The following is a 21,977-nucleotide window of genomic DNA, read 5'->3' as shown; positions in this document are numbered from 1 at the left end:
GAAATGCCATTCTACGTTTCAGCTCTTGAACTATTGGCTGGGATAGTGCAGATAGAGCAAAGGTTTTATCCAGTGCTGTATCTTTTGAGGTACCAAACCACAATTGGACCCCACGTTTGGAAGAGGTGTATCAGGTGGCATCTGCAATCCTGGAAGTTTCCCACGCCATGGGTCCAACAATTGTTTTTGTAGCCCACAGCTAGATGATCCCCACAGGAGAACTCCTACCACTGACCCATAATTTAACTACCTCACATAAGGTTTGGGTGTTGCATTTGCACTGGAACTTGGACTGCCTGCACCATGATACTGATTTCAACTATTCTGGTTGCGGGGAGAAATGACAGATAATCTAAAGGGAGTTGCTGCTTTATGAAGACGCTCTTTCTGTAGCATTTAAATAGCATCTTTAACATAGCAAAATATTCCAAGCAATTTCCCGGGAGTGTAACCTGATAGCTGATACCGAGCCTCATGAGGAGACATTAGGAGAGATTTGGCCAAAGCAGTAGGTTTTATGGAGTGTCTTAAAGGAGAAGAGAGAGAGGCAGAGTGGTTAGGGAGGAAATTCCAGAACTTGGGGCCAGGCAGCTGAAGGCAGGCCACCAGTGGTGCAATGATGGAAATCGGGGATATACAAGAGGCCTGAGTTGGAGGGATTTATTTTTATCCTTTTGTGGGATGTGGGTGTCATTTGCAAGGCCAGCATTTGTTGCCCATCCCTAATTGCCCCTGAGCTGAGTGTCTTGCTTGGCCATTTCAGAGGGGCAATTAAGAGTCAAGCACATTGCAGTAGGTCTGAAGTCACACGTAGGCCGGACCAGGCAAGGGCAGCAGATTTCCTTCCCTAAATAGGTCTCTGAGTGGGCGGAGGTTACAGAGATGGGGAGAAAGGAATCCATGAAGGGATTTGAGAATTGTAAACCCAATGGCTATGTTTGAACTGGTCCAAGTGTCTCTGAGATTGGGTGGATTTTCATATCTGCTCTAGCATCTTTGGTGGGCTACATTGGGGAATGGGGAAGCCAGGGTGACAGGTTAGATATAGCTGGCCCTTGTTTAAAGGTGTTGATGTGACATCTGATTGTAGAGTGTTCTGTGCTGAGATTAAGTGTAAATAACCCCACTGGTTTTGTTCTAGATCCTACTTGGCTCTCCACCAATTTGGGCATTGTCATCTGCATTGAATGTTCTGGGATTCATCGAGAGTTGGGTGTACACTATTCCAGGATACAGTCTCTCATGCTGGATGTACTGAGCACGTCTGAACTCTTGGTATGTCAGATTTTGTACTCCCAGTCCCTCAGGTTTTCTCTCCTTTTTCTCCTTCTCTCCTTCAAGTGACATATCAGAACCTCAGGATACCCCAAAGCACTTCACAGACAATGAAGTACTTGTGCAGTGTCGTCACCATTATAATGTAGGCAATGGAGCAGTCAAGTTGTGCACAGCAAGATTCCACAGATAGCAGTGTGAGGAGGGCCAAATAGTTTGTTTTTAGTGATGCTGGTTGAGAGATAAATATGACCAGGGAGAGGTCCCCTGCTCTTGTTTGAAATAATGACCGTGAGGTCTTTTCCGTCTGTCTGGGAGGGCAGACGTGATGTCTCATCTGAAAGACAGGCACCTCTGACAGTGCAGCACTCCATCAATATTTCAGTGGGAGTGACGGCCTAGATTTTGTGCTGAAATCTCTGGAGTGGGACTTGAACCCACAATCTGATTCAGATACAAGCTTGCTACCCACTGAGCTTAAAGCTGATACCTGGAATCAGAAAGTTAATCGACTTTTGTGGCAACACAGTGAGGCTTTTAACCCTCATTATCTGATACTTTTTTTTTGATTTTAGGCGAAGGATTCATTATAATATTTTTCCCTCCCTCCCCTCCTCGCTCAGCCTGGAAGCTCTGGGATCAGTCATACTGCCCTAACTTGACATTAACCCAGCATGAGCTACGATTCAAACCTGATTCATTCCTGTCTTCTCTGACTAGCAGTGGGTCATTGGGGAACATTTCAGCTGAACATTGATGTTTCTCTACCTCCTCATATCTCTCCGCTCGCGCCTTGAGGTAAGGTCGAGACATGTGCTCATCCTCATGCCAAGGATTCACATTGGCTGCTGGGCATGATGCTACGCTAAAAGGGATGCTCAAGGGCTTTAAATTACTGCAGGGTAATGAGATTGTCTGCCTTGTGCTCCTCAGAAACTGAATTTTAACTCTTGTTCTAGGTCTTCTCAAAATGAGGGAAGCTCTGTGTATATCAGTCACGTAAACACAATCTCCAGGGGTTAGGATGAATATGCATTCACTCTGTCCAAACTTTTTGATGTGGACAATGTCCAACTTGTTAAGTCCCACCCGACTGCCATTAGTACTACTCAACAGTAAATATCATGGGCTATTCAGCTGTGCAAGGCATCGCATGTTAATCCAAAACGCGCACACTTCCCAGTCAGCAGAAGCAAAAATTCTGCCACCTCTCTCTCTCTCTCTCTCTCTCTCCTCATCGCCACCCCATGCTCATCAAGCCAACTGACATTATTCTGCCCCTGGTGAGCTAACTCAGCACAGAGACTCAATCTGGGATCTTGCTAATCTGTTGTCTTTATCAGAGGAGCTCCCAGCAGAGTGACTTCCTTATAGGTTTAAATGTCTGTCATTTTGTGATCATTGCCCATTGCACAAGTTGCTTTAAGGGAGCTTTTCACAACAAAGATTTGCAATAACCTTATTCCCAGAGTGCTGAGAAAATGCCTCTCCTGTGTTTGAACAGACAAAGAGTGCTTCTTATTCCTCTTATCACGTGAGGCCTCCTCTGGAAAGGCTATTTGTGCTGTGTTTTGGAAAGTAAATGCTGCCAAGGTGACGTTTTGCCACCAAGTGTTGGCTCTGTGCCCATTCCACTGATTCACTGAAATCCTTGAGCAGCAATGAACACTGATGTTACTGGCAGGGAACATGGGTGGCTATGTGTGTAAAGTCTAGTGGGTATGAATCGGACTGGGTGGCATGGGTCCATGGTTCTGGTGGCACAATGTGGGTGGGTGTGGTCGGTGGAGTGACGTGGTGTGTGGTTGCTGATGGCAAGCTGTGTATAGGGCTCTGGGATGGTGCTGTGCCTGGGTAACAATGAGGACAATAGTCTATTTAACTGCTAACTTGCTGTGCATTCCACATGCGTTGTTAACCCAGTGCTGTCTTGCTTCTTGCAGCTTGCAAATAATATCGGGAACACGAGGCTGAATGAGATTTTCGAGGCGACCTTGCCAGCTCAGTGTGGGGTGAAACCCAGTCCAACCAGTGACATGTAAGTACCACACTCGGCCCAGTGTTGTGAGGCGAGAGTGAGGGTTTGCAAATAATGGGCTGGATTTTATGGAGCACTTATGGTCCATGTTCCCCCCCACTCTCTCCCGTCCCCCACCACTCCCCCAAACCGGCTAAAAGGTCACTGGTTGGGTTCCGCCGAGGCTCTGTGCTGTTTAACAGTCAATTGGCCACTAATTGACCGGAGGCGGGATTTCCACCCCTCAGGATCAGGGAGTCCCACCTCAGAGCTGACAGTCAATTGGAGGCAGGCAGCTTTCTAGTATCAGCAGTGCCACTGGGAGCCGTGGCAATTGCCAGTACTGCGCTTGGGGCTTGAGGAGGCGGGCTGAGTTGGATTGCGACTTTTTAAGCACCTGGGTGCCAAGTGGGAGGGGTGGAGTTCGAGAGGCCACGGGGGTGGGGGGGTCAGGGGGACACATTGTGGGAGGGGCCTTCTGATGGGCCTAGGAAGCTTGTTACAGAAGGCCACGCCCCGCCCCCACAGGGAAACCGGCTAGGCTGGTTCTTGGGGTGGACCTCTTCTACTGCCAGTTAAGTCCTGGTGGCCGTGGGATGAGGCCCTTAAGTGGGTATTAATAGCCCAGTTAAGGGCCTCAATTGGCCCCACTGGTGGGCAGGTTGCCCGATACCATCCACACCTCTGCTGGCAGGGGCTGGAGGGTAGATGGTGGGCAGGCCACCCACTGGATTTTACAGCCCCCACTCCGCCTTCAAACCTGCCAACGGGGGAGCCTAAAATTGAGCCCAACATTGCCACCAACACATACTAAGTAAAAAGACCGAGGAATGGAAGTCAAAGGGCTCTACACCAGTCCTGCATGTTGTTCAATATGCAGTCCTCATGGAACTGGTGTGCATGCCACAGGCTAAAGCATCTGGCAAGCAACCAAAACCACATTTACAGTTTTTTTTTTGCATCATCATTAATGTCACATTGAGTATATCCTTTCTCCTCCTGCAGCCCAGCTCCAACTGTAAAGTGCCTTTGGGTGTTTTTGCTGTGTAAATGTTATTGTAAATTTGTTTTATAATATTGTTTTAATAAAAATAAATGGAAAAATCCAGAATCTGAATTGTATCGTGGAGGCTCCTCTAGGAACATGGGGATTGGAGGCCATTCAGCCCTTCATGCCTGTTCCGCCATGTGGTTGGATCTTGGTTGAACTGCATTTCAACTCTTATTTTCCCACCTTGACTCCATAAAACCTGATACCCTGGCCTCCCAAAAATCTATTCACCTCCGTCTTGAAAGCTCTAATTTGTCCTCCAGCATCTTTTGGGGAGACAGTTCCAGATTTCCACAACCCTTTGTGTGGGGAGAAAGCATCACCTGATAGTTCTTTATTCCGTCGCCATTCCTGCTATCAAACCTTTTGTCCTTGGTTAAACTCCTTGATCAGGTCACCCCCCTTAACCTTCTGTACTTGAGAGAATATAAGCAAAGTTAATCGAGGGAGACATCATAGAATCGTGGACTAGTACAACACAGAAAAGAGGCTATTCAGCCCGTTGTGTCTGTCCTGGCTCTAGCTTGTCCCACTCCCCTGCTCTTTCCCCATATGCCTCCATTTTTTTTCTCCTTCAAGTCTTTATCCAGTTCACCTTTGCCAGATGAATCTGTCCCCACATGCCTATCTGGCAGTGCATTCCAAATCCTAAGCACATGATGTGCAGGAAAAAAAAAAGCTTATCTTTACATCGCCTCTGGTTCTTTTTGTCAATCACCTTAAGTCTGTGACCTCCGGTTATCGTTCCCTCGGCAATTGGAAAGTTGTTCTTTATTTGCTCTACCAGAAACCTTTCACGATTTTAAACGCCTCGATCGAATCTCATTTTCTCTGTTCGAAGGGGGGGAAATCCCCAGCTTCTCTAATCCATTCGCCAAACTGTAATCCCTCACCCTTCATTCTTGTAAATCTCTCTGTTCCCTCTCCAAAGCCTTCATGCCCTTTCTAAAGTGTGGTGCCCAGAATTGGACATAATACTCCAGCTGAGGCTGAACTAGTGTTTTGGATAGATTTACAATCACTTCCTGGCTTTTGTACTTCCTGCTCCAGGATTTCATATGCTGAATTAACAGCTTTGTTAACTTCTACGGCCAACGTCAAAGATTTGTGCACAGCCCCCTTTTTGACATTGTACCGTTTAGCTCATCGAGCAATAACTCCTCCCACCATTGGATTGTGCACCATTAAATAGTGACCATTGTTGTCTATTCCTTTTCTGAAGCCATGGAGTCATGCTGTGCTGCAATCCCATGGATACGCTCTGGAACCTCAGCCAAGCAGCTGTTCATCACATGCTAAACTTAGACAGTGAGTGGCACTGGGGCTATTTGGCAATGGGGTGCATCACCACTAAACCCAATTCTGTCCTCTGCCGATGTCAACACAGGGAGTTTTTAGTGGAAGCTGCAAAGTGTTCAAACACTTTTTCAAAGCCCTTTACTGATGACCATGCTCTGTAAAGTAATGCACATTTCCGACCTCCCTGGTGGACGTTTTATTTTCTCTATTTAATGGGCTTTTATTTGTTTTTAAATCTCTGGGAGTGTGGAGATGTTTCCATAGGGCAGTGTGTGAGTCTTTTGTGTAAATGTTATGGCACTTGACTGCAGAAAATAGCCTTTGGAATTTTCAGAAAGTGTTAGCTGAATTCCTGAGCGTTTATGGTGTAACAGGAGATTAAGCGATTTCTGTGCACTGACTGTGCAAAGGTCAGAGTTAATGTACATTCCTCCTTAAAACGATAACTTGTTTTACATGCACATGAGCTGCCACCCCCCGACCCTGGGACCCTACCCGAGTAGACACTTTTCACGTGTATGTGTTGGAAGGCTATTTGACTGTTGGTGCATCACAACTCTGTCTGATCCTCAAATTTTCCAGCATGATTGTTGTCTGCAGTGGGAGCCCTGCTGTTGTTTTAACTCCCCACCCCCACCTCCCCCAAACACCCCCCTTGCAGGCCTTCATTGACTAAGGGACTGGGGGATTGAACCCGGGAATTTCCTGGTCTGAGACTCAGACTCGGTAACCCCACCTCCCCCCCACAGGCTTACCTATTTACCTGCTGGCGGAACTGGAGGCTTCATGTAGCCTCTTACCTCCCGACTGTTGCAACTCAAGATCCGTTCTGGAATGTTCCCTGCCTTCAGAGACTTTGAGCAGCATCCCAGTAACCGGTAGTGGGGGGAGGGAGGATTTAAAGAGAAATTCTCTTGCCCACTTGATGCCCTCTTCCTCCCGCAACCCCCCCTCCTCCAAGTGTGATTTTTGGAAACAAAGCTTATTCTCTTCACCCTCTGTACGATGTATGACAAGCCACTTGCACCTTTGACCTTCTTCACGGAGTTCCCTGAAGTCTTGCTCACCGTAGTGAATGCTGCCCTCCTTCCAGCTATGGGTTATAGATTATTTCCAGCAGGTAAATAGGCCATTCAGTCCAACTGGTTTATGTTCCAAACAAGCCTTGTCTCAGCTCTACTTCATAGAACCCTTTCAGCATAACCTTTTTATTCATTTCTCCTTCATGTACTTCCCCTTGAATGCACCTTGCTGTAGCAAATTCCACTTTCTGACCACTCCCTGGGTAAAAAAAAAAAAGCTCTCTTGATTTCCCTGTTGGATTTATTAGTGACTGCCTTATGTTTATGAATGTTAAGATTGCATCTGGAAAGTGTATTCTAAGCTGTAACACGCGTTGTGACAGGACGCCGGTCTTGGACAGGCAGTGATTGGTGATTTACTGAATTGCTCCCAGTCAAGTCTATTTTCCCCCTGGTGATCAGAACCACCAGGCTGTGATCTCAGTGCTCAGACCTGCTTAAGGTTTTACTTCTACGTCCGACAGGAACTCTCGAAAAGAATATATTACCGCAAAATACGTGGAGCGGAAATATACAAAAAAAGGTGTTTGCGAAGGTGGATTGAAGCTGTTTGAGGCCGTTCGCAACAAGGACCTCCTGGCTCTGCTGCAGATGTACACAGAGGGTGTGGATTTCACTGCACCGCTCACCTTGCCGGATGGACAGGTGACTCTTGCCATGGCGTCTTGTCGTCCTCCTGCTCTGTTTCCTGTTTCAACTTATTGGAGAATAGTGGAGGAGGGGGATTTTCATCTGCTGGACAATATTTCTCAGCGGCACTCACAGATATGTTTTTTAACCATCTCTCTTTGCCTGGCTCTCTCTCGCAAGCTCTTCGTCGGTGTCTCTTCGAGTGCTCTTTCAAAGCTCATTGCACCCTCTCCAATGGGAGCTCCTTGTTTCAAGTTGCTTGGATGTATGGAGCTGCTGCTGAACTTTCCCTTCCTCCTACAATATACAGGCCCACAAATCCCAACCTTGGTGTCCTTTGTCCATTGCATGTTGATGTGTGTCGCCTCCTCTTCCACCTGTTATCCACCTCCCCGGTGTCCCTCACTCTGAGAAGCCCAGGCAGGATCCAATGTAAAAACGGGACACAAATACTTTGAGAGGCCCAATGATACCACGCTAACAGGGCTCTGTTTGTTGGGGTGAAATCCTATGATGGCTTCTGTGCTGCTCGATTTACTACTTTTAGAATGAAAGTCCTTATGGAGTGTAAAGCAATTTTCCTCTTCCATTTGTGCATTTCTTTTAGGACCTTGGGGAAACACCATTGCACCTTGCTGTGCGGTTGGCAGACAGGACGTCTCTGGCTTTGGTTGACTTTCTGATTCAGAATGGGTAAGTATCATTTCGGCTGCAGGATTGGGTGGGAGTGTATCCGGGTCTGGGATTGGCTGGATGCTGTTTCCCAGATGTTGGAGGGGGGTTCCATGTTTGGGAAGCACCTGTATTTAGCTTTTTATTTTGCTCTTTGATCCGATTCAGAAGCATCAACCTTGAGCTCTTCTGATGGTTTTCTGATTGGGCCAGGATCTGGAGCTGAAGCCTTGTGTTACTACACATCATTGCTAAGGTTTCTGTGACATCAGTGAACCTACATGCTCTGTGATCTGTCCCCATGATTCCAGTGCCCTGTCCTCACCCTCGCTTTCTCACTGTGAGTGGTAAACTCTACACTTGTCCAAGTTGACTGGTAACGTTCCCACAGCCTCACGGATTTAAAGGCATTAAATTCACACACAGCAGAAATTGAACCCGAATCTTCCTTGGTCTGTATGGCCCAGTGACAATGTAAGAATGGCTGATATGTTTCCAAGTTGGGACAATGTGGGACTTGGAGAGGAGCCTCAGGATGTGTTCCCACGTACCTGCTGCCCTCGTCATTTAGGTGATGGAGGTCATGGGTTTGGGAGATGCTGTCTTCAGAATTGTAGGACCCATCCCATTAATCCAAACTGCAAGTTTTCGTAGGGTTGCCAACACTCCAGATTTGCCCCGGAGTCTCCAGGAATTGATGATTAATCTCCAGAGCACTGCTGAGAGCAACCCGGAGAGAAAAATCATTGGACATTGAAGCAGTTATTGGACATCACAGGGTAGTGTCCTCGGCCCAACCATCTTCAGCTGCTCCATCAATGACCTTCCTTCCATCATAAGGTCTGAAGTGGGGATGTTCGCTGCTGATTGCACAATGTTCAGCACCATTTTCGACTCCTCAGATACTGAAGCAGTCCATGTCCAAACGCTACCAGACCGGGACAATATCCAGGCTTGGGCTGATAGGTGGCAAGTAACATTCATGCCACACAAGTGTCAGGCAATGACCATCTCCAACAAGAGAGAATCCAACCATCGCCCCATGATGTTCAATGGCATTACCATCACTGAAACCCGCAAAATTAACATCCTGGGGGTTAAATTGACCAGAAACTGAACTGGACTAGCCATATAAGTACTGTGGCTACAAGAGCAGGTCAGAGGCTGGGAATCATGTGACGAGTAACTCACCTCCTGACTCCCCAAAGCCTGTTCACCATCTACAAGGCACAAGTCAGGAGTGTGATGGAATTCTCCCCACTTGCCTGGATGAGTGCTGCTCCTACAACCCTGAAGAAGCTGGACACCGTCCAGGACAAAGCTGTCTGCTTGATTGGCATCACATCCACAAACATTCACTCCCTCCATCACCGACGCACAGTAGCAGCAGTGTGTACCATCTACAAGATGTACTGCAGGAATTCACCAAGGCTCCTTAGACCCACCTTCCAAACCCATGACCACTACCACCTAAAAGGACAAGGGCAGCAGATAGTTGGGAACACCACCAGCTGGAAGTTCCCCTCCAAGTCACTCACCATCCTGACTTGGAAATATATCACCATTCCTTCACTGTCGCTGGGTCAAAATCCTGGAACTCCCTCCCTAACAGCACTGTGGGTGTACCTACACCACATGGACTGCAGCGGTTCAAGAAGGCAGCTCACCACCACCTTCTCGAGGGCAACTAGGGATGGGTAATAAATGCTGGCCCAGCCAGCGAAGCCCACATCCCGAGAATGAATTAAAAAAAAACATTTTAAAAAACTTCATTTTCTTGATTCAGTTGTAAAAATATTGGAAAAATGGATAAAAGACTGTTTGACAGAGAGAGAAATGCATAATGAAGAGTCTGTTTGTGTTCCGATTGGGTGAATGGCGTGCGTGTAACTGGGGGTGCGGGGGCGGGGGTGTGGGTGGTTTCTCTTGGAGGCCATAGTGAAAGCTTCAAATATGCCCCACGAGAATTGGCAACTCTAAATCTACCCATAATGTAAACCGGATAACCTCCCGGCTGTATTACATATTACATTCCGCAACGTATGAAAAGCAGCCTGGAGATTCCTTGGTTGCTTGGTTTGTTTGTTCCTTTACTTACACGTGTTAAACTGGTTTGTAATATTCCCGCAGAGGTGGCCTGGATGTGAGGACTGTCGAGGGGAACACTCCCCTCCATTACTGCAGCCTGTACAACAAAACCGAGAGCCTGAAACTGTTACTGAAGGGAAAGGCCAACATGCAGATTGGTAAGATAGGAACCCAGCGTGGATAGGTGGCCCTTTAACAGGCATTCCAGTAACATGAGGCACAGACTTCAATCTTCACCCAGAGATTTCCCTCTTCCACTTCTTCTTTTTAAAACGCTTCTAAAAGGTTAGCTGTTTGGCCAAGCTTTGGGTCACCTGTCCTAACATCTCCCCCTCATGCGGCTCAGTATCAAATTTATGGATGGCGTATCCCAAGGTGCTTCAGTAAAGGTGCTATATAAATGCACATTGTTGTCTCTGTCCCCACCTCCTCCTGCTCTGGAGCCTTGGCCCTTCCTGCCCATGATTCCAGGCTTCAGAGCTCACTGTGGCCGGATATTTTGGGTGGCAGAGCTGTCCTGTCCTGCCACCCGAGTTCCCCACCGACTCTGTCTGCCCCATTGCCATTTCACGCTTGAATGAGCTCAAATTGGCTGCAGGCAGGATTTCTGCCCCCTTGCTCGGTGGAGGGGAAGTCCCGCTTTAAGAGAGCAGCCGGCCAATCTGATTGGCTGGCAGCCCACTAGCTCCTGCAGGGACAGAAGAGGAACTCCCCGAAGACGTCAGAGCCCAAATCCAGGGACTGGATGGAAAGGACAGTAGGGAAGGTCTGGTGGAGGGCGGCGGGGGGTGGGGGGGGGCGGATAGTGGGCAATTGGGGGAGAGGCCAGGGGAGGGAGGTCTAGCGGCCACCAGACCTTAAAAGAGAGGGAGTTTCTGATGGAGGTGGAGGTGCCCCCTCCACTCTCGACTTCCTGACTTCCCACACAAGGCCTAGGCCTGATCATTTTCGGGCTTTCTCCACACCCAGGAAATCCTCCCACTGGCCTAAAAATTGAGGTTGGGTGGGAAATGGCCCTTAGGTGGTCAATAATTGGCCATTTAAGGGGCCTCAACTGGGGTAAGGGAGGGCGTCCCATCCGAGGTATAAAATCGCTAAGAGGTCATGGCGGGTGGGAACCCAGCGGGAAGTCCGTTCATTCTATTTCACGCTCCTCCCCCACCCGCACCCACCATCTTGCCTATAACCCACTGGCAGGGGAGCATCAAATTTAGGCCAGGGTATTGAGGTATTGCGGTCTGCTGAGGTACAATCAAGGCGTGATTCCCATTGTGTGAACTGAATTGTGGCAATGGGGTCCCTTTAATGGTGGAGACTGATTTTTGGGGGCCCCCTGAACCCATTGGCTTGATAATATTAACATATCTTTTTGGAAAAGCGAATCCCTGATATTTGGTGTGTACCGCAAAAATTTCCCACCGTAACTGGACTGTTTATTCCCTCTGTGATGTTGAGTTATGAACTCCTGGAGGGTGTAATGGATGTCCGCTCTCTTCTCCACCGTTCAATTAACCATGGCTGATCTGTACCTTAACTCCATTTACCTTCCTTGGTTCTGTAACCCTTAATACCCTTACCCCTCTTGGTTCTGTAACCCTTAATACCCTTACACCCTTGGTTCTGTAACCCTTAATACCCTTACACCCTTGGTTCTGTAACCCTTAATACCCTTACCCCCTTGGTTCTGTAACCCTTAATACCCTTACCCCCTTGGTTCTGTAACCCTTAATACCCTTACCCCCTTGGTTCTGTAACCCTTAATACCCTTACCCCCTTGGTTCTGTAACCCTTAATACCCTTACCCCCTTGGTTCTGTAACCCTTAATACCCTTACCCCCTTGGTTCTGTAACCCTTAATACCCTTACCCCCTTGGTTCTGTAACCCTTAATACCCTTACCCCCTTGGTTCTGTAACCCTTAATACCCTTACCCCCTTGGTTCTGTAACCCTTAATACCCTTACCCCCTTGGTTCTGTAACCCTTAATACCCTCACCCCCTTGGTTCTGTAACCCTTAATACCCTTACCCCCTTGGTTCTGTAACCCTTAATACCCTTACCCCCTTGGTTCTGTAACCCTTAATACCCTCACCCCCTTGGTTCTGTAACCCTTAATACCCTTACCCCCTTGGTTCTGTAACCCTTAATACCCTTACCCCCTTGGTTCTGTAACCCTTAATACCCTTACCCTAACAAAAATCATCAATCTCAGTTTAGAAAATTTCCAATTTGAAATTTTTGGGGGGAAGAGCGTTCCAGATTTCTACTACCCTCTGTGTGAAGAAGTGTTTCCCAACATCACTCCTGGTCGGCCTAACTCTGATTTTATGATTATGGCCCCTTTTTGTTCTGGTCTCCCCCACCAGAGAAAATTCGCAGTAAGTCCTCACTTTAAATTGCCCTCGTGTTAAATCATTTTGACTTAATGTCCATCCGCCGATGGGGTGAGTGTTCGCAGTTGGCGTTGGGAGTTGTGTTTTAATGTTTTGCACTGGGTAGGGTCACGTGACCTGATCGGCATTCCGGAGCGGCCCCTCCCTCTCTCCGACTCCCCCCCCGCGGCTTATCCCTGTGACCCTGCAACTCGAAGCCTCTCTCGCTCCGAAGCTACCCCTTCCTGCCGCTCTCACGCACAGCGAGGTTCAGGAGAGGGAGGGTCGGCCGGGGGCCGGGAGGGTCGGCCGGGGACGGGGAGGGTCGGCCGGGGACGGGGAGGGTCGGCCGGGGACGGGGAGGGTCGGCCGGGGACGGGGAGGGTCGGCCGGGGACGGGGAGGGTCGGCCGGGGACGGGGAGGGTCGGCCGGGGACGGGGAGGGTCGGCCGGGGACGGGGAGGGTCGGCCGGGGGCCGGGGGCCGGGAGCCGGGAGGGTCGGCCGGGGGCCGGGAGGGTCGGCCGGGGGCCGGGAGGGTCGGCCGGGGGCCGGGAGGGTCGGCCGGGGGCCGGGAGGGTCGGCCGGGGGCCGGGAGGGTCGGCCGGGAAGGGGGTAGGGGAGCACGATGTGTGGCGATGTGAGGAGAGGAGTGGGTGAGGCAGTACATGGGAGGTAAGCAGAAAGAGTCAGCATATTTCTTTTATATTTTTATTTTATTTTAAACGTTATTTCATTTATGAATATAGAAATTTTGGCAATTGCAGTATTTCAACTTACAAGGTATTAAGTTTTAATGATTATTTTCCTGAGGAGAAAGGTCCTGCGGAATCTAGCTACAGTTTTTACACTAGTTGTGATGGGAAAATCTGATTCGCTTAACTTTACTTAAAGTTGCACTTATCAGGAATGCAACTGCAGTGTTTAGTGGGGAACTTGCTGTAGTTTTTCTCTACCCACCTTTATTGAGTCCTTTAATTGTCTTAAACACCACAATTAGATCAACCCCTTAACCTTGTGGGATACAAACCATGTTTACATAATCTGCCCTCAACCCCTTTTTAGTTTTGTTCTGTTGAGTCTGGTGCTGCTCCAAGGTCAGGAGCTCACCAACATTTGAAGCTGTACATGAAGCAGACAAAGCAAGTGAGCGAGAACAGGAGTTTGTTGCTAAACAGGGTGGGGATTGAGGACTTAAGCAGAGAGAGCTCTTGTTTCTGGGCTGGTAGACTGAGGCAAAAGAGCCCTAGACGGGAACAGAGAAACAAGAGAAGGCCATTCAGCCCTTTGAGCCTGTTCCGCCATCCGATTAATGTATGGCTGATTTTGTCTCTCAGCTCCACCCTTGTCCTTATACCCCTTGGTGCCCTGCCCAACAAAAACCTACTGATCAGTCCTGAAAGTTTCAAATGATCCCCCCAGCATCTCCATGGGATAAATATTTGAAGGTACAGGATCATGGAGTGAGGGAGAGGGGAAGGTGGGGTATGGGGCAACGGGATTCATTGGATGAATTACTGCTGCAAAGAGCCAATGCCATGGGGCCGAAGGAATGACCTTTTACGCTCTCAACCTCTCCCGTGCTTTTATTGATCTCTGTCCTTGCCTGGAGCAGTTGCCTGGTGACCAGCCTCGGTGATAAGTCATGTCCTGAGTGTAGGGAACCGCGAGTGCAGATCGACAAGCCTCACGCTGTGATAGGTGCTATTTCTGACGGTGGCCCTGGACTGGGGCTGTGGTTCCTGACTAACACTTGCTCCCTCTTGTCCTGTTGAAGGTAACGTGGCCGGAGAAACCACCTCGGATGTCGCAAAGAAGCTCAACCACTCCCGCTGCGAGGAACTGGTACGGTGGGGGGGGGATAAAACAAAAAGTCCCTTTTTTAATTTAATCTTGTATCATTTTCATCCAATTGTGGTGGGTCTGAAGCAGAAGTTGAACGGTTTCCCAATCTCTTTGGTTGCAGCTTGATCAGGCGCAGGCAGGAAAGTTCAATCCTCCAGTTCACGTGGAGTACGAGTGGGTGGTACAACAAGATTACGCTTACGACAGCGAGGAGGACTTGGAGGAAAAGGTAACGTGACCTGATGCTGTGTTCTCTTTCCCCCCTCCCCCCCCGCAACCTCCCTTTCGCCCAGTGATTCGTCTGTAGAATTCAGAACCCGGATAGCCTGAGGCTGAACCTCAAGCTTGGAGCATTTTGTTCCAGTCTTGGGCAGCCGACCAGAAAGGACTTCGGGACCTCGGAGAGGGTGCAGGGGAGATTAGACGAGGATGGTGCCAGGCTGGGGACGTCCATCACTGGACAGACCAGAGAAGCTGAGATAGTCACTTTAGAGCAGAGACGGTTAAGAGGAGATTTGGCCGGGATGTTCAAAATCGTGACAGGGTTTGATAGGGCGAAGAGGGAGAAGCTGTTCTCGCTGACTGAAGGATCAGTAAACAAGAGGACGCAGATTTAAAGGTGATTGGCAAATGAACAGAGGCCACCTGAAAAAAAAAATGAGTTAGGATCTGGATTGCGCTGCCTGATGTGGTGGTGGAAACTGGTTCAATAGTAACTTTCCAAAGGGACTTGGATAAATACTTGAAGGGGAAAAGGTTCCAGGGCTATAGGGGAGTGGGACAAAAATGGATAGCTCTATCAAAGAGCCAGGACAGACTGGAGGGGCTGAATGGCCAGGCTGTATCATTCTATGATACTCTGTGACTGCAGGTTAGGAGAGAGCAGGCTCCTCTATGTGTCCTAGTTGGACACCACTGAACCATGTGGAACAGACGAGGAAGATTCCAGGTTTGCTTTCCCTTGTATTAAAAACAGAAAATGCTGGAAAAACTCAGCCAGTCTGGCAGCATCTGTGGAGAGAGAAACTGAGTTAATGTTTTTGAGTCTGACATGATTCTCCATCAGAACTAGGGAGAGATACCCTTGTCCTGAGTTCTCTGAGCTCGGGGTGCTACAATTGACCTGGATGTAAAAACACAAGCAATTTGTGAATAAATGGGGAAGAATGTGTCAATATTGCTTTAAATTAATTTCTTCTAGTGTAGAGGCTGAGTGTCTTTAGTTTCTCCTCATAAGCAATGCTTCTCGTAACTTAGTGAATGCTCTCTTTCTGCACCCAATTTGTTGGCCTTGACGTCCTCCTTAAAGTGGACACTCAAAATCGGGTATGGATTCTAACTGAGATCAAGATCCAGGCTGACACTCCATAGTGCAGGATTGGGAGGGCTGCACTGTCAGAGGAGATCTTATATCAATGCCCCATCTGCCCTCTCGGGTGGATATAAAAGATCCCACGGCATCGTTTTGAAGAACAGCAGGAGTGTTCTCCCCTACGTCCTGACATTTATCCCTTAACCATCATTGCTAAAAGCAAATTGCCTGATTGTGTATCTTGCTGTGTTGGCTGAATTGCAAAAATGACTACGCTGCAAAAGTACATTATTGGCTGTAAGTTGTCTAGAGACATTCTGAAGTTGTAAAAGTTGCTATATAAACGTAAGTCTTTCTTTCTTACGCAGTTCTTGGGCAGAATGCAATCTTTCTCTTTTTTTGCAGTCTTTCCTACATAAGCTTTGGGTTAGATGAGCAGGTGCTGCCCTCCTGTGGCATGTTACTGTCACAATCCAATTACAGATGGTGGGCTTGAGATATTGATGAAACCTCCATCAGGTTTTTTTACCCCCTTTCTATACTTTCCCTTCCCTTTCAGGGTATTATAACCTAGGTATTGTCCAGAATTGGAACATCTCTTTGCAATAATTTTTGAGGGGATCTGAGAAGGGAAATGTCTTGCATGCGGTTGGGAGATGCGATGGTGGTGGGCGTTGTGGAGATGTCTGAATGACTTTAATGGGCCAACTGGCTTTCCTCTCTCTCGTATCTTGAAGATGCACATTAATTTAACCACCCTAGCTGAGACCTGTGGGGTACGCATAGACCAGAGTTGAACTGTCACCTCTCTGGTCTGTGTGAACTCCGGTGTAGTATTGAACCAAAGTGTGCTGAAATAGTGGGAACTAATGGGGCACGGGAGAAAGGGCGGAGAAGGTTGATGTTGTGATATGTAAAAGTCCACTGCCCCCTGTGGTCTTAACTGAGTCGGAGGTTTGTGGGTTCAAATCCCATTCCAGAATGAGCATTATAACACAGGCTTCAGTGTCGTACTGAGGGAGCACTGCACTGTCGGAGGCGCCATCTCCCAAGTGTGACTTTAATTCAAGGCATTGACTACGTTGTTCCGTTTACAATGATTCAGGTGGTTATTGACGGTGCTGCTAAACCAATACCACAAACTGTTCATGTGTTCTGTTGCTGTTTGTGGGACCTTCCTGATTGATTGCAAATTAACAGTCACTGCACCTTGGAGAAAGATGGAACCATTACATGCCAAGCATTTTGAGATGCAACAAAGTATAAATACAAATCTCTCTGTCTGTCTGTCTGTCTCTGGCTTCTTGACCTAAGGCTGTTTGCTATTAACCACTGTGATCACTTCAGTCACCATCGCTTCTGTCTTTTTTCTCTCTCTCTCTCTCTCTCCCACCCTCCTTTTCAGGTGAGTCCTTTACAAAGGTCATTCAAATCCGTTGGTCAGCTCTCTCCTTCAAATGCTTCCTTCACGTCTTCACCGCCGTTTGTGAACCACAGCCCCTCCGGCTCCAAGAAGGAAAGGTGGAGTTTCGTCAGCTCCAATATTGTAAATGAGACGTATGGGGCTGTCGTCCTTCCCTCCAAGATGGCCGCTCACCCTCCGCCCAGCAACACCGCGCCACCACCGCTGCCAGTCAAAACCTTCACCAGGGGTGAGTGTTCCACAGAAATGGTCAGGAATGTTGGGTTTGGGGTGGGGGTGGGGGGGGGGGGTGGGGGGGTGTTGGATAGGACGCTGAGGACCTGAGTTTGAATCGATCTCCTGGCTCCTCTGCCTCCTGGCTGTGAGGGGCCCAATGTGAAATGAGTTTGGCCAGTCTCTTTGTTGCAGGCATTGCAAAGTGTTTAGAGCACAGAAACAGGCCACTCGTCCAAACAGGTCCATGACTGTGTTTGTTTGTGCTCCACATGAGCCTCCTCCCGTCCCTCTGCCTGTAGCCCCATCAACAGAACTCAAGAACGGAAGCAGCAGTAGGGGTAGGAATAGGCCATGTGGCCCCTCAGGCCTGCTTGTCATTTGTGGATCATGGCCCATTTTCTACACCAACCCCGCTTTTCCCCTCCCCCTATCCTCATGCCCCTTGACTCCCCGGACTGTCCAAAAATGTAACAATCTCGGTCTTGAATAAACTCGACACCTGAGCATCCACAGCCCTCTAGGGCAGAGAATTCCTAAGATTCGCCTTCTATTTCTTTCTCAATCATGTACTTATCTAACTTCCCTTTAAATACACCCATGCTATTCAGCACATCTACTCCCTGTGGTACCAAGATCCAGGTTCTCACCCGCCTTTGGATGAAGTTTTGCCTGATTTATTAGTGATTAATGTTAATAGTGTTATGTTGAAATATAAGTAACATTTGGCGTGTTATGAACACACCACCTCATGCTTAGTCTGCACAATGTTTTGATATAAAGGATTCATAGAATTGCTTGGACTTTCTCCCTGTAGCCGGGTCCATGGATGGACAGAACAAGCGATGCTCCACGTCCCCCGGGAACGGTCCCGCACTCCCACCGTCCCCGAGCCATGGGATCACCCCTGCCAAAGCTCCAGGTAATCTGGTCCTTTCACTTAAGTTGTTTGCCTTGTGCTTGTCAGGGTGATTTCTGCAGGGCCTGTGGAGTGGGTGGAACATTTTTGAACTAAGAAAAGACTTCCCAAGATCTGCAGTTGTGGTTTTTCTTACAATTTTCTCTGGTATTTCTGGGCCCCAGCCCAGAGGCTAGGCTAGGTTACGCCCACTGCTAGGGCCAGTGCTCAGCCTGGAAGTTAGGCTGGGCCCCACTCCTAGGCCCAGAACTCAGCCTGGAAGTTAGGCTGGGCCCCACTCCTAGGCCCAGAACTCAGCCTGGAAGTTAGGCTGGGCCCCACTCCTAGGCCCAGTGCTCAGCCTAGAAGTTAGGCTGGGCCCCACTCCTAGGCCCAGTGCTCAGCCTGGAAGTTAGGCTGGGCCCCACTCCTAGGCCCAGTGCTCAGCCTGGAAGTTAGGCTGGGCCCCACTCCTAGGCCCAGTGCTCAGCCTGGAAGTTAGGCTGGGCCCCACTCCTAGGCCCAGTGCTCAACCTGGAAGTTAGGCTGGGCCCCACTCCTAGACCCAGTGCTCAACCTGGAAGTTAGGCTGGGCCCCACTCCTAGGCCCAGTGCTCAGCTCTGAATTTAGGCAGCGGCCTACTCCCAGGCTCTATGCCAAAGCTGGTTGCTGGGCGTTTTGTAAGGGGAGGCCTGGGAAGGAGACCCTGCAGCTGAAGCGGCCACCAATTTTATACTGTGGAGGCTGGAAATCTGAAATGAGAACAAGAAATACTGGAAATACTCAGCGGGTCAGGCAGCATTTGTGGGGACAGAAGCAGAGTTATCCTTTCAGGTCGATGACCTTCCTATTGACATGCAACATTAACCCTGGAGCACAAGAGTTTATTGACCGAGCCCTGCTCCTAATAATTCCGGGGTTTGACCATTTCAAAACTGAGATTGATTGGCTGTTTTTTTTTTGTGTGGGTGCGGGTATTAAAGGGACCATTATTTGATCCTAATTCAAAGGAGTGCAGTCAGGAAGCTCCTTTTCAACACAAAGGGTAATGGAAATCTGGAATTTCCACTCCCAAGGAAGAGTACCAGGGGTCACTTGGAGCTGTTGAGACTTAAGATTGGTCAGATTTGTTTTGTTGGGTAAGGATTACAGAGTAAAGATGGGTAAATGGGGCTAAGATCTAATGAGCCATGATCTAATTGAATGACGGAACAGGCTCAAGGGCCTGAATGGCCACTTTCTATCCCTCTGTGCTTGGTAGGTGTGTTGTGTAGCTGCAACATATTATAAGGTTCCTTGGACTGTTCTGTCATCAGGTAAGAGAACCTGAATCAGCGAAGCAAGCCAATGTCAACATTTTTTTTTCTTTTCATCCAGGGCGTCCAGACCTGCCTTGGCGACACTCTATCGCTGGACCGACAGAGATCTCGAGCTCCCAGACCAGGTCAAACTCTCAGAACAGACTGTCCCATCACTGGGGCACCCAGGCACCAGCTGAACTGCCGGACAACCGGAGGCAAGGGTCACTGAGTGACGCACACCTTCAGAGCTTGGAGCAGCTCCATTCCCCCACCCACACCGCGGCACAGCCGGAGCCACCACCGCCAGTGAGGTAGGAGCCCCCCGCTAAGTGACTGCAATCACCTGTCACTCCTTCGCTTGATCTCAGTAGCGGAATCTTAACCCTGCACTAGATTCACACGACGGCGGCAAGTGTGTCTTGAGTTTCAGGTTTAGTTCCCACGATGGGGGTCTGTTCTTTCTCCGGCCAGCGGTAGGGCTTCCTTTGCTTTATGGACTAACGCCCCCCCACCCCCTCCCCCTGCCATGGGGCAGAATGCTGCTAACCATTTTGCCATCACCAGTGGTTGCCGATCACCAAGCCACCATTTCTGCTGTGCCGGATATACCGAGGGCAGAAGCCGAGAGCCCAGCCAATTGATTGCACCTCGCTCAGGAGCAAGTTGTCAATGATTCTTCTGGGCTATGGAGCCAAGTGGGGAATTCAGTGGAAGAAACTGAGGCAAGGTTAACTGATCTCTCTATGTGGAAGGAGGAGTGAGGAATCCCTCCCGTCTGTTGCTCCCGCTCGGTGGGCATTACTCCGGGCATAGCTGGTGACTGGGGGGTGAAGATGAACACAGCGCTACAAAGTGTAAATGTGCCCAATATAAGCTGTGTTCCTGCTCTCGGGGCTGCAGAACCTTATTGGCTGGGAATGGATGTCAGGAAACTGTGTGGGTTTGATTCCTCGATACCTGGTTTTGGTGGGTGACTTATTTTCCAAATTGTGCCCTGGAGCCTGCTTGGCGTTTCCAAGATCCTTGTTACCACCACCCGGGGAATGTAAACAAGCAGTATAAATGGTCTTCTATTCAGACAGGACATTCTGCCTGGACCAGCAGGAACCTGCCAGGTCACTAGAGTGCAAGATTCATAGAGTGCCAGACCTCTCATGCCCATATACTCTCAGCTTGCATTTATACAGGGCCTTTGAACTCTCCGGTGACGAGTCCTGGAACACAGATGCAAAGTTTGACAGCAAAGCCACATAAGGAGATATCAGGACAGATGGGCACACGCTTGGTCAAAGAGCTTTGTTCCTGAGCATCTTGAAGGAGAAGTGGTGAGAGAGGTTTGGGGAGGGAATGCCAAAGTTTAGGGTCTAGGTCATTAAAGGCAGAGACACCAGTGGTGGAGTAGTTTAAATTCGGGGATGCGCAAGAGGCCAGAATTGGGGGAACTCTGCGATCCTGGAGGTTATAGAGACAGAGAGGGGCAAGGTCACGTAGGGACCTGAATGCAAGGATGAGCCAGACCGGGAACCAATGTTAGGGCAGCGGGCACAGGGGTTGATGGTTGATGGGACTGTGCAAAGTCCGGTCTGTGCTTAGAAAAAAACTCACCCTTTCTTTTTAAATTGATTAAAAGAAAAATCATTTCTTTGCAGCCCTAACCGTACAACATTCACCAGGAAACCCAGTGGCGATGGGGGAATCAAGAAGCCTAGAGGTAAGTCGCACCCTGCACGTGGGGTGAAAGGTCGTCCAGTGATCATCCAGCCAGGAGGGTCTGTGTTGTGTATATGTTCTCGAAACTCCTACTGATTGCATTGTCAGTTTATGCAAACTCTAAGAATAACTTCCAGGAATGAGGGAGGTGGGTAGGAAGATGTCCTCAAACCCAACTGCATTGATATTAGTGTCTTGTATGTTGCACTTTGTTTGCAGCATGATAATGCAGGAAGAAAACCAGCCTCAGCCAATCAGTTACTCGCTAGCCCATTTAACCCAGATATGGACATGTATCCGTTTTGTTCCTCCCTGACTCTCTTTCAGCAGCTTTCCAGCAGAGACAACTTCAAACAAATGCCCATAAGGCAGTTTAGGATCACAGTCCTGGAGAGGAGGGGACATTCTCTTAGCCATTAGTATCGGGCAGTACTTCAAATAGCCAGTTAGGCTAAAGCCAGACCAGCTGAGTCATGTCGTCTGCTGGGTGAAGTTTGTATGTTAGCAGGAGATGATTTGTGTGACGTTTTAAATAATTATTTTTTTAAATGTAAGCTAATCTTTGCCCCCACCCCCACCGTAGCAGAATTGCTCCAACAATGGTCAAACAGGCTACATTACTAAGGATGCACCTTTTTGAGTTGTTTAAATTTCACCTGATCTCAGAAGCTAAGCAGTCAGACCTGGTTAACGTACTTGTCTGGGAATACCAGGAAGATTATGCGTTTTCAGAGCCATGGGGAAAGAGCAGAGCAGAAGTTGGACCAATGGGATCGCTCTTTCAGCGAGTT

At 48.8% G+C, this 21,977-nt stretch overlaps 1 protein-coding gene across 5 annotated transcripts in view; it reads left to right on the top strand.

Moving 5' to 3' along the window:
- Positions 1 to 21,977, top strand: part of LOC144696002 (arf-GAP with SH3 domain, ANK repeat and PH domain-containing protein 2-like) — a 158,936-nt gene that overhangs the window by 60,655 nt on the left and 76,304 nt on the right. For 4 of the 5 annotated variants that reach the window (XR_013580053.1, XM_078567164.1, XM_078567163.1 and 1 more), the window contains 11 exons: positions 1,142 to 1,275; positions 3,219 to 3,313; positions 7,189 to 7,369; positions 7,962 to 8,047; positions 10,157 to 10,272; positions 14,261 to 14,328; positions 14,450 to 14,557; positions 17,046 to 17,292; positions 18,094 to 18,198; positions 19,553 to 19,787; positions 21,126 to 21,187. Coding sequence is in view for 3 of the 5 variants with exons in the window: in XM_078567164.1 (XP_078423290.1) it covers positions 1,142 to 1,275; positions 3,219 to 3,313; positions 7,189 to 7,369; positions 7,962 to 8,047; positions 10,157 to 10,272; positions 14,261 to 14,328; positions 14,450 to 14,557; positions 17,046 to 17,292; positions 18,094 to 18,198; positions 19,553 to 19,787; positions 21,126 to 21,187 (1,437 nt within the window). In the remaining 2 variants the exon portion in view is untranslated. Of the gene's footprint in view, positions 1 to 1,141; positions 1,276 to 3,218; positions 3,314 to 7,188; positions 7,370 to 7,961; positions 8,048 to 10,156; positions 10,273 to 14,260; positions 14,329 to 14,449; positions 14,558 to 17,045; positions 17,293 to 18,059; positions 18,199 to 19,552; positions 19,788 to 21,125; positions 21,188 to 21,977 lie in introns of all 5 variants that reach the window. The other variant, XR_013580054.1, reaches the window with a different exon arrangement.

The sequence above is a fragment of the Cetorhinus maximus genome, chromosome 21 (assembly GCF_964194155.1).
Source record: "Cetorhinus maximus chromosome 21, sCetMax3.hap1.1, whole genome shotgun sequence".
NCBI lineage: Eukaryota > Metazoa > Chordata > Chondrichthyes > Lamniformes > Cetorhinidae > Cetorhinus > Cetorhinus maximus.
The sequence above is the reverse complement of the archived record's forward strand: the minus strand, read 5'-3'. Positions and strand labels throughout refer to the sequence as shown.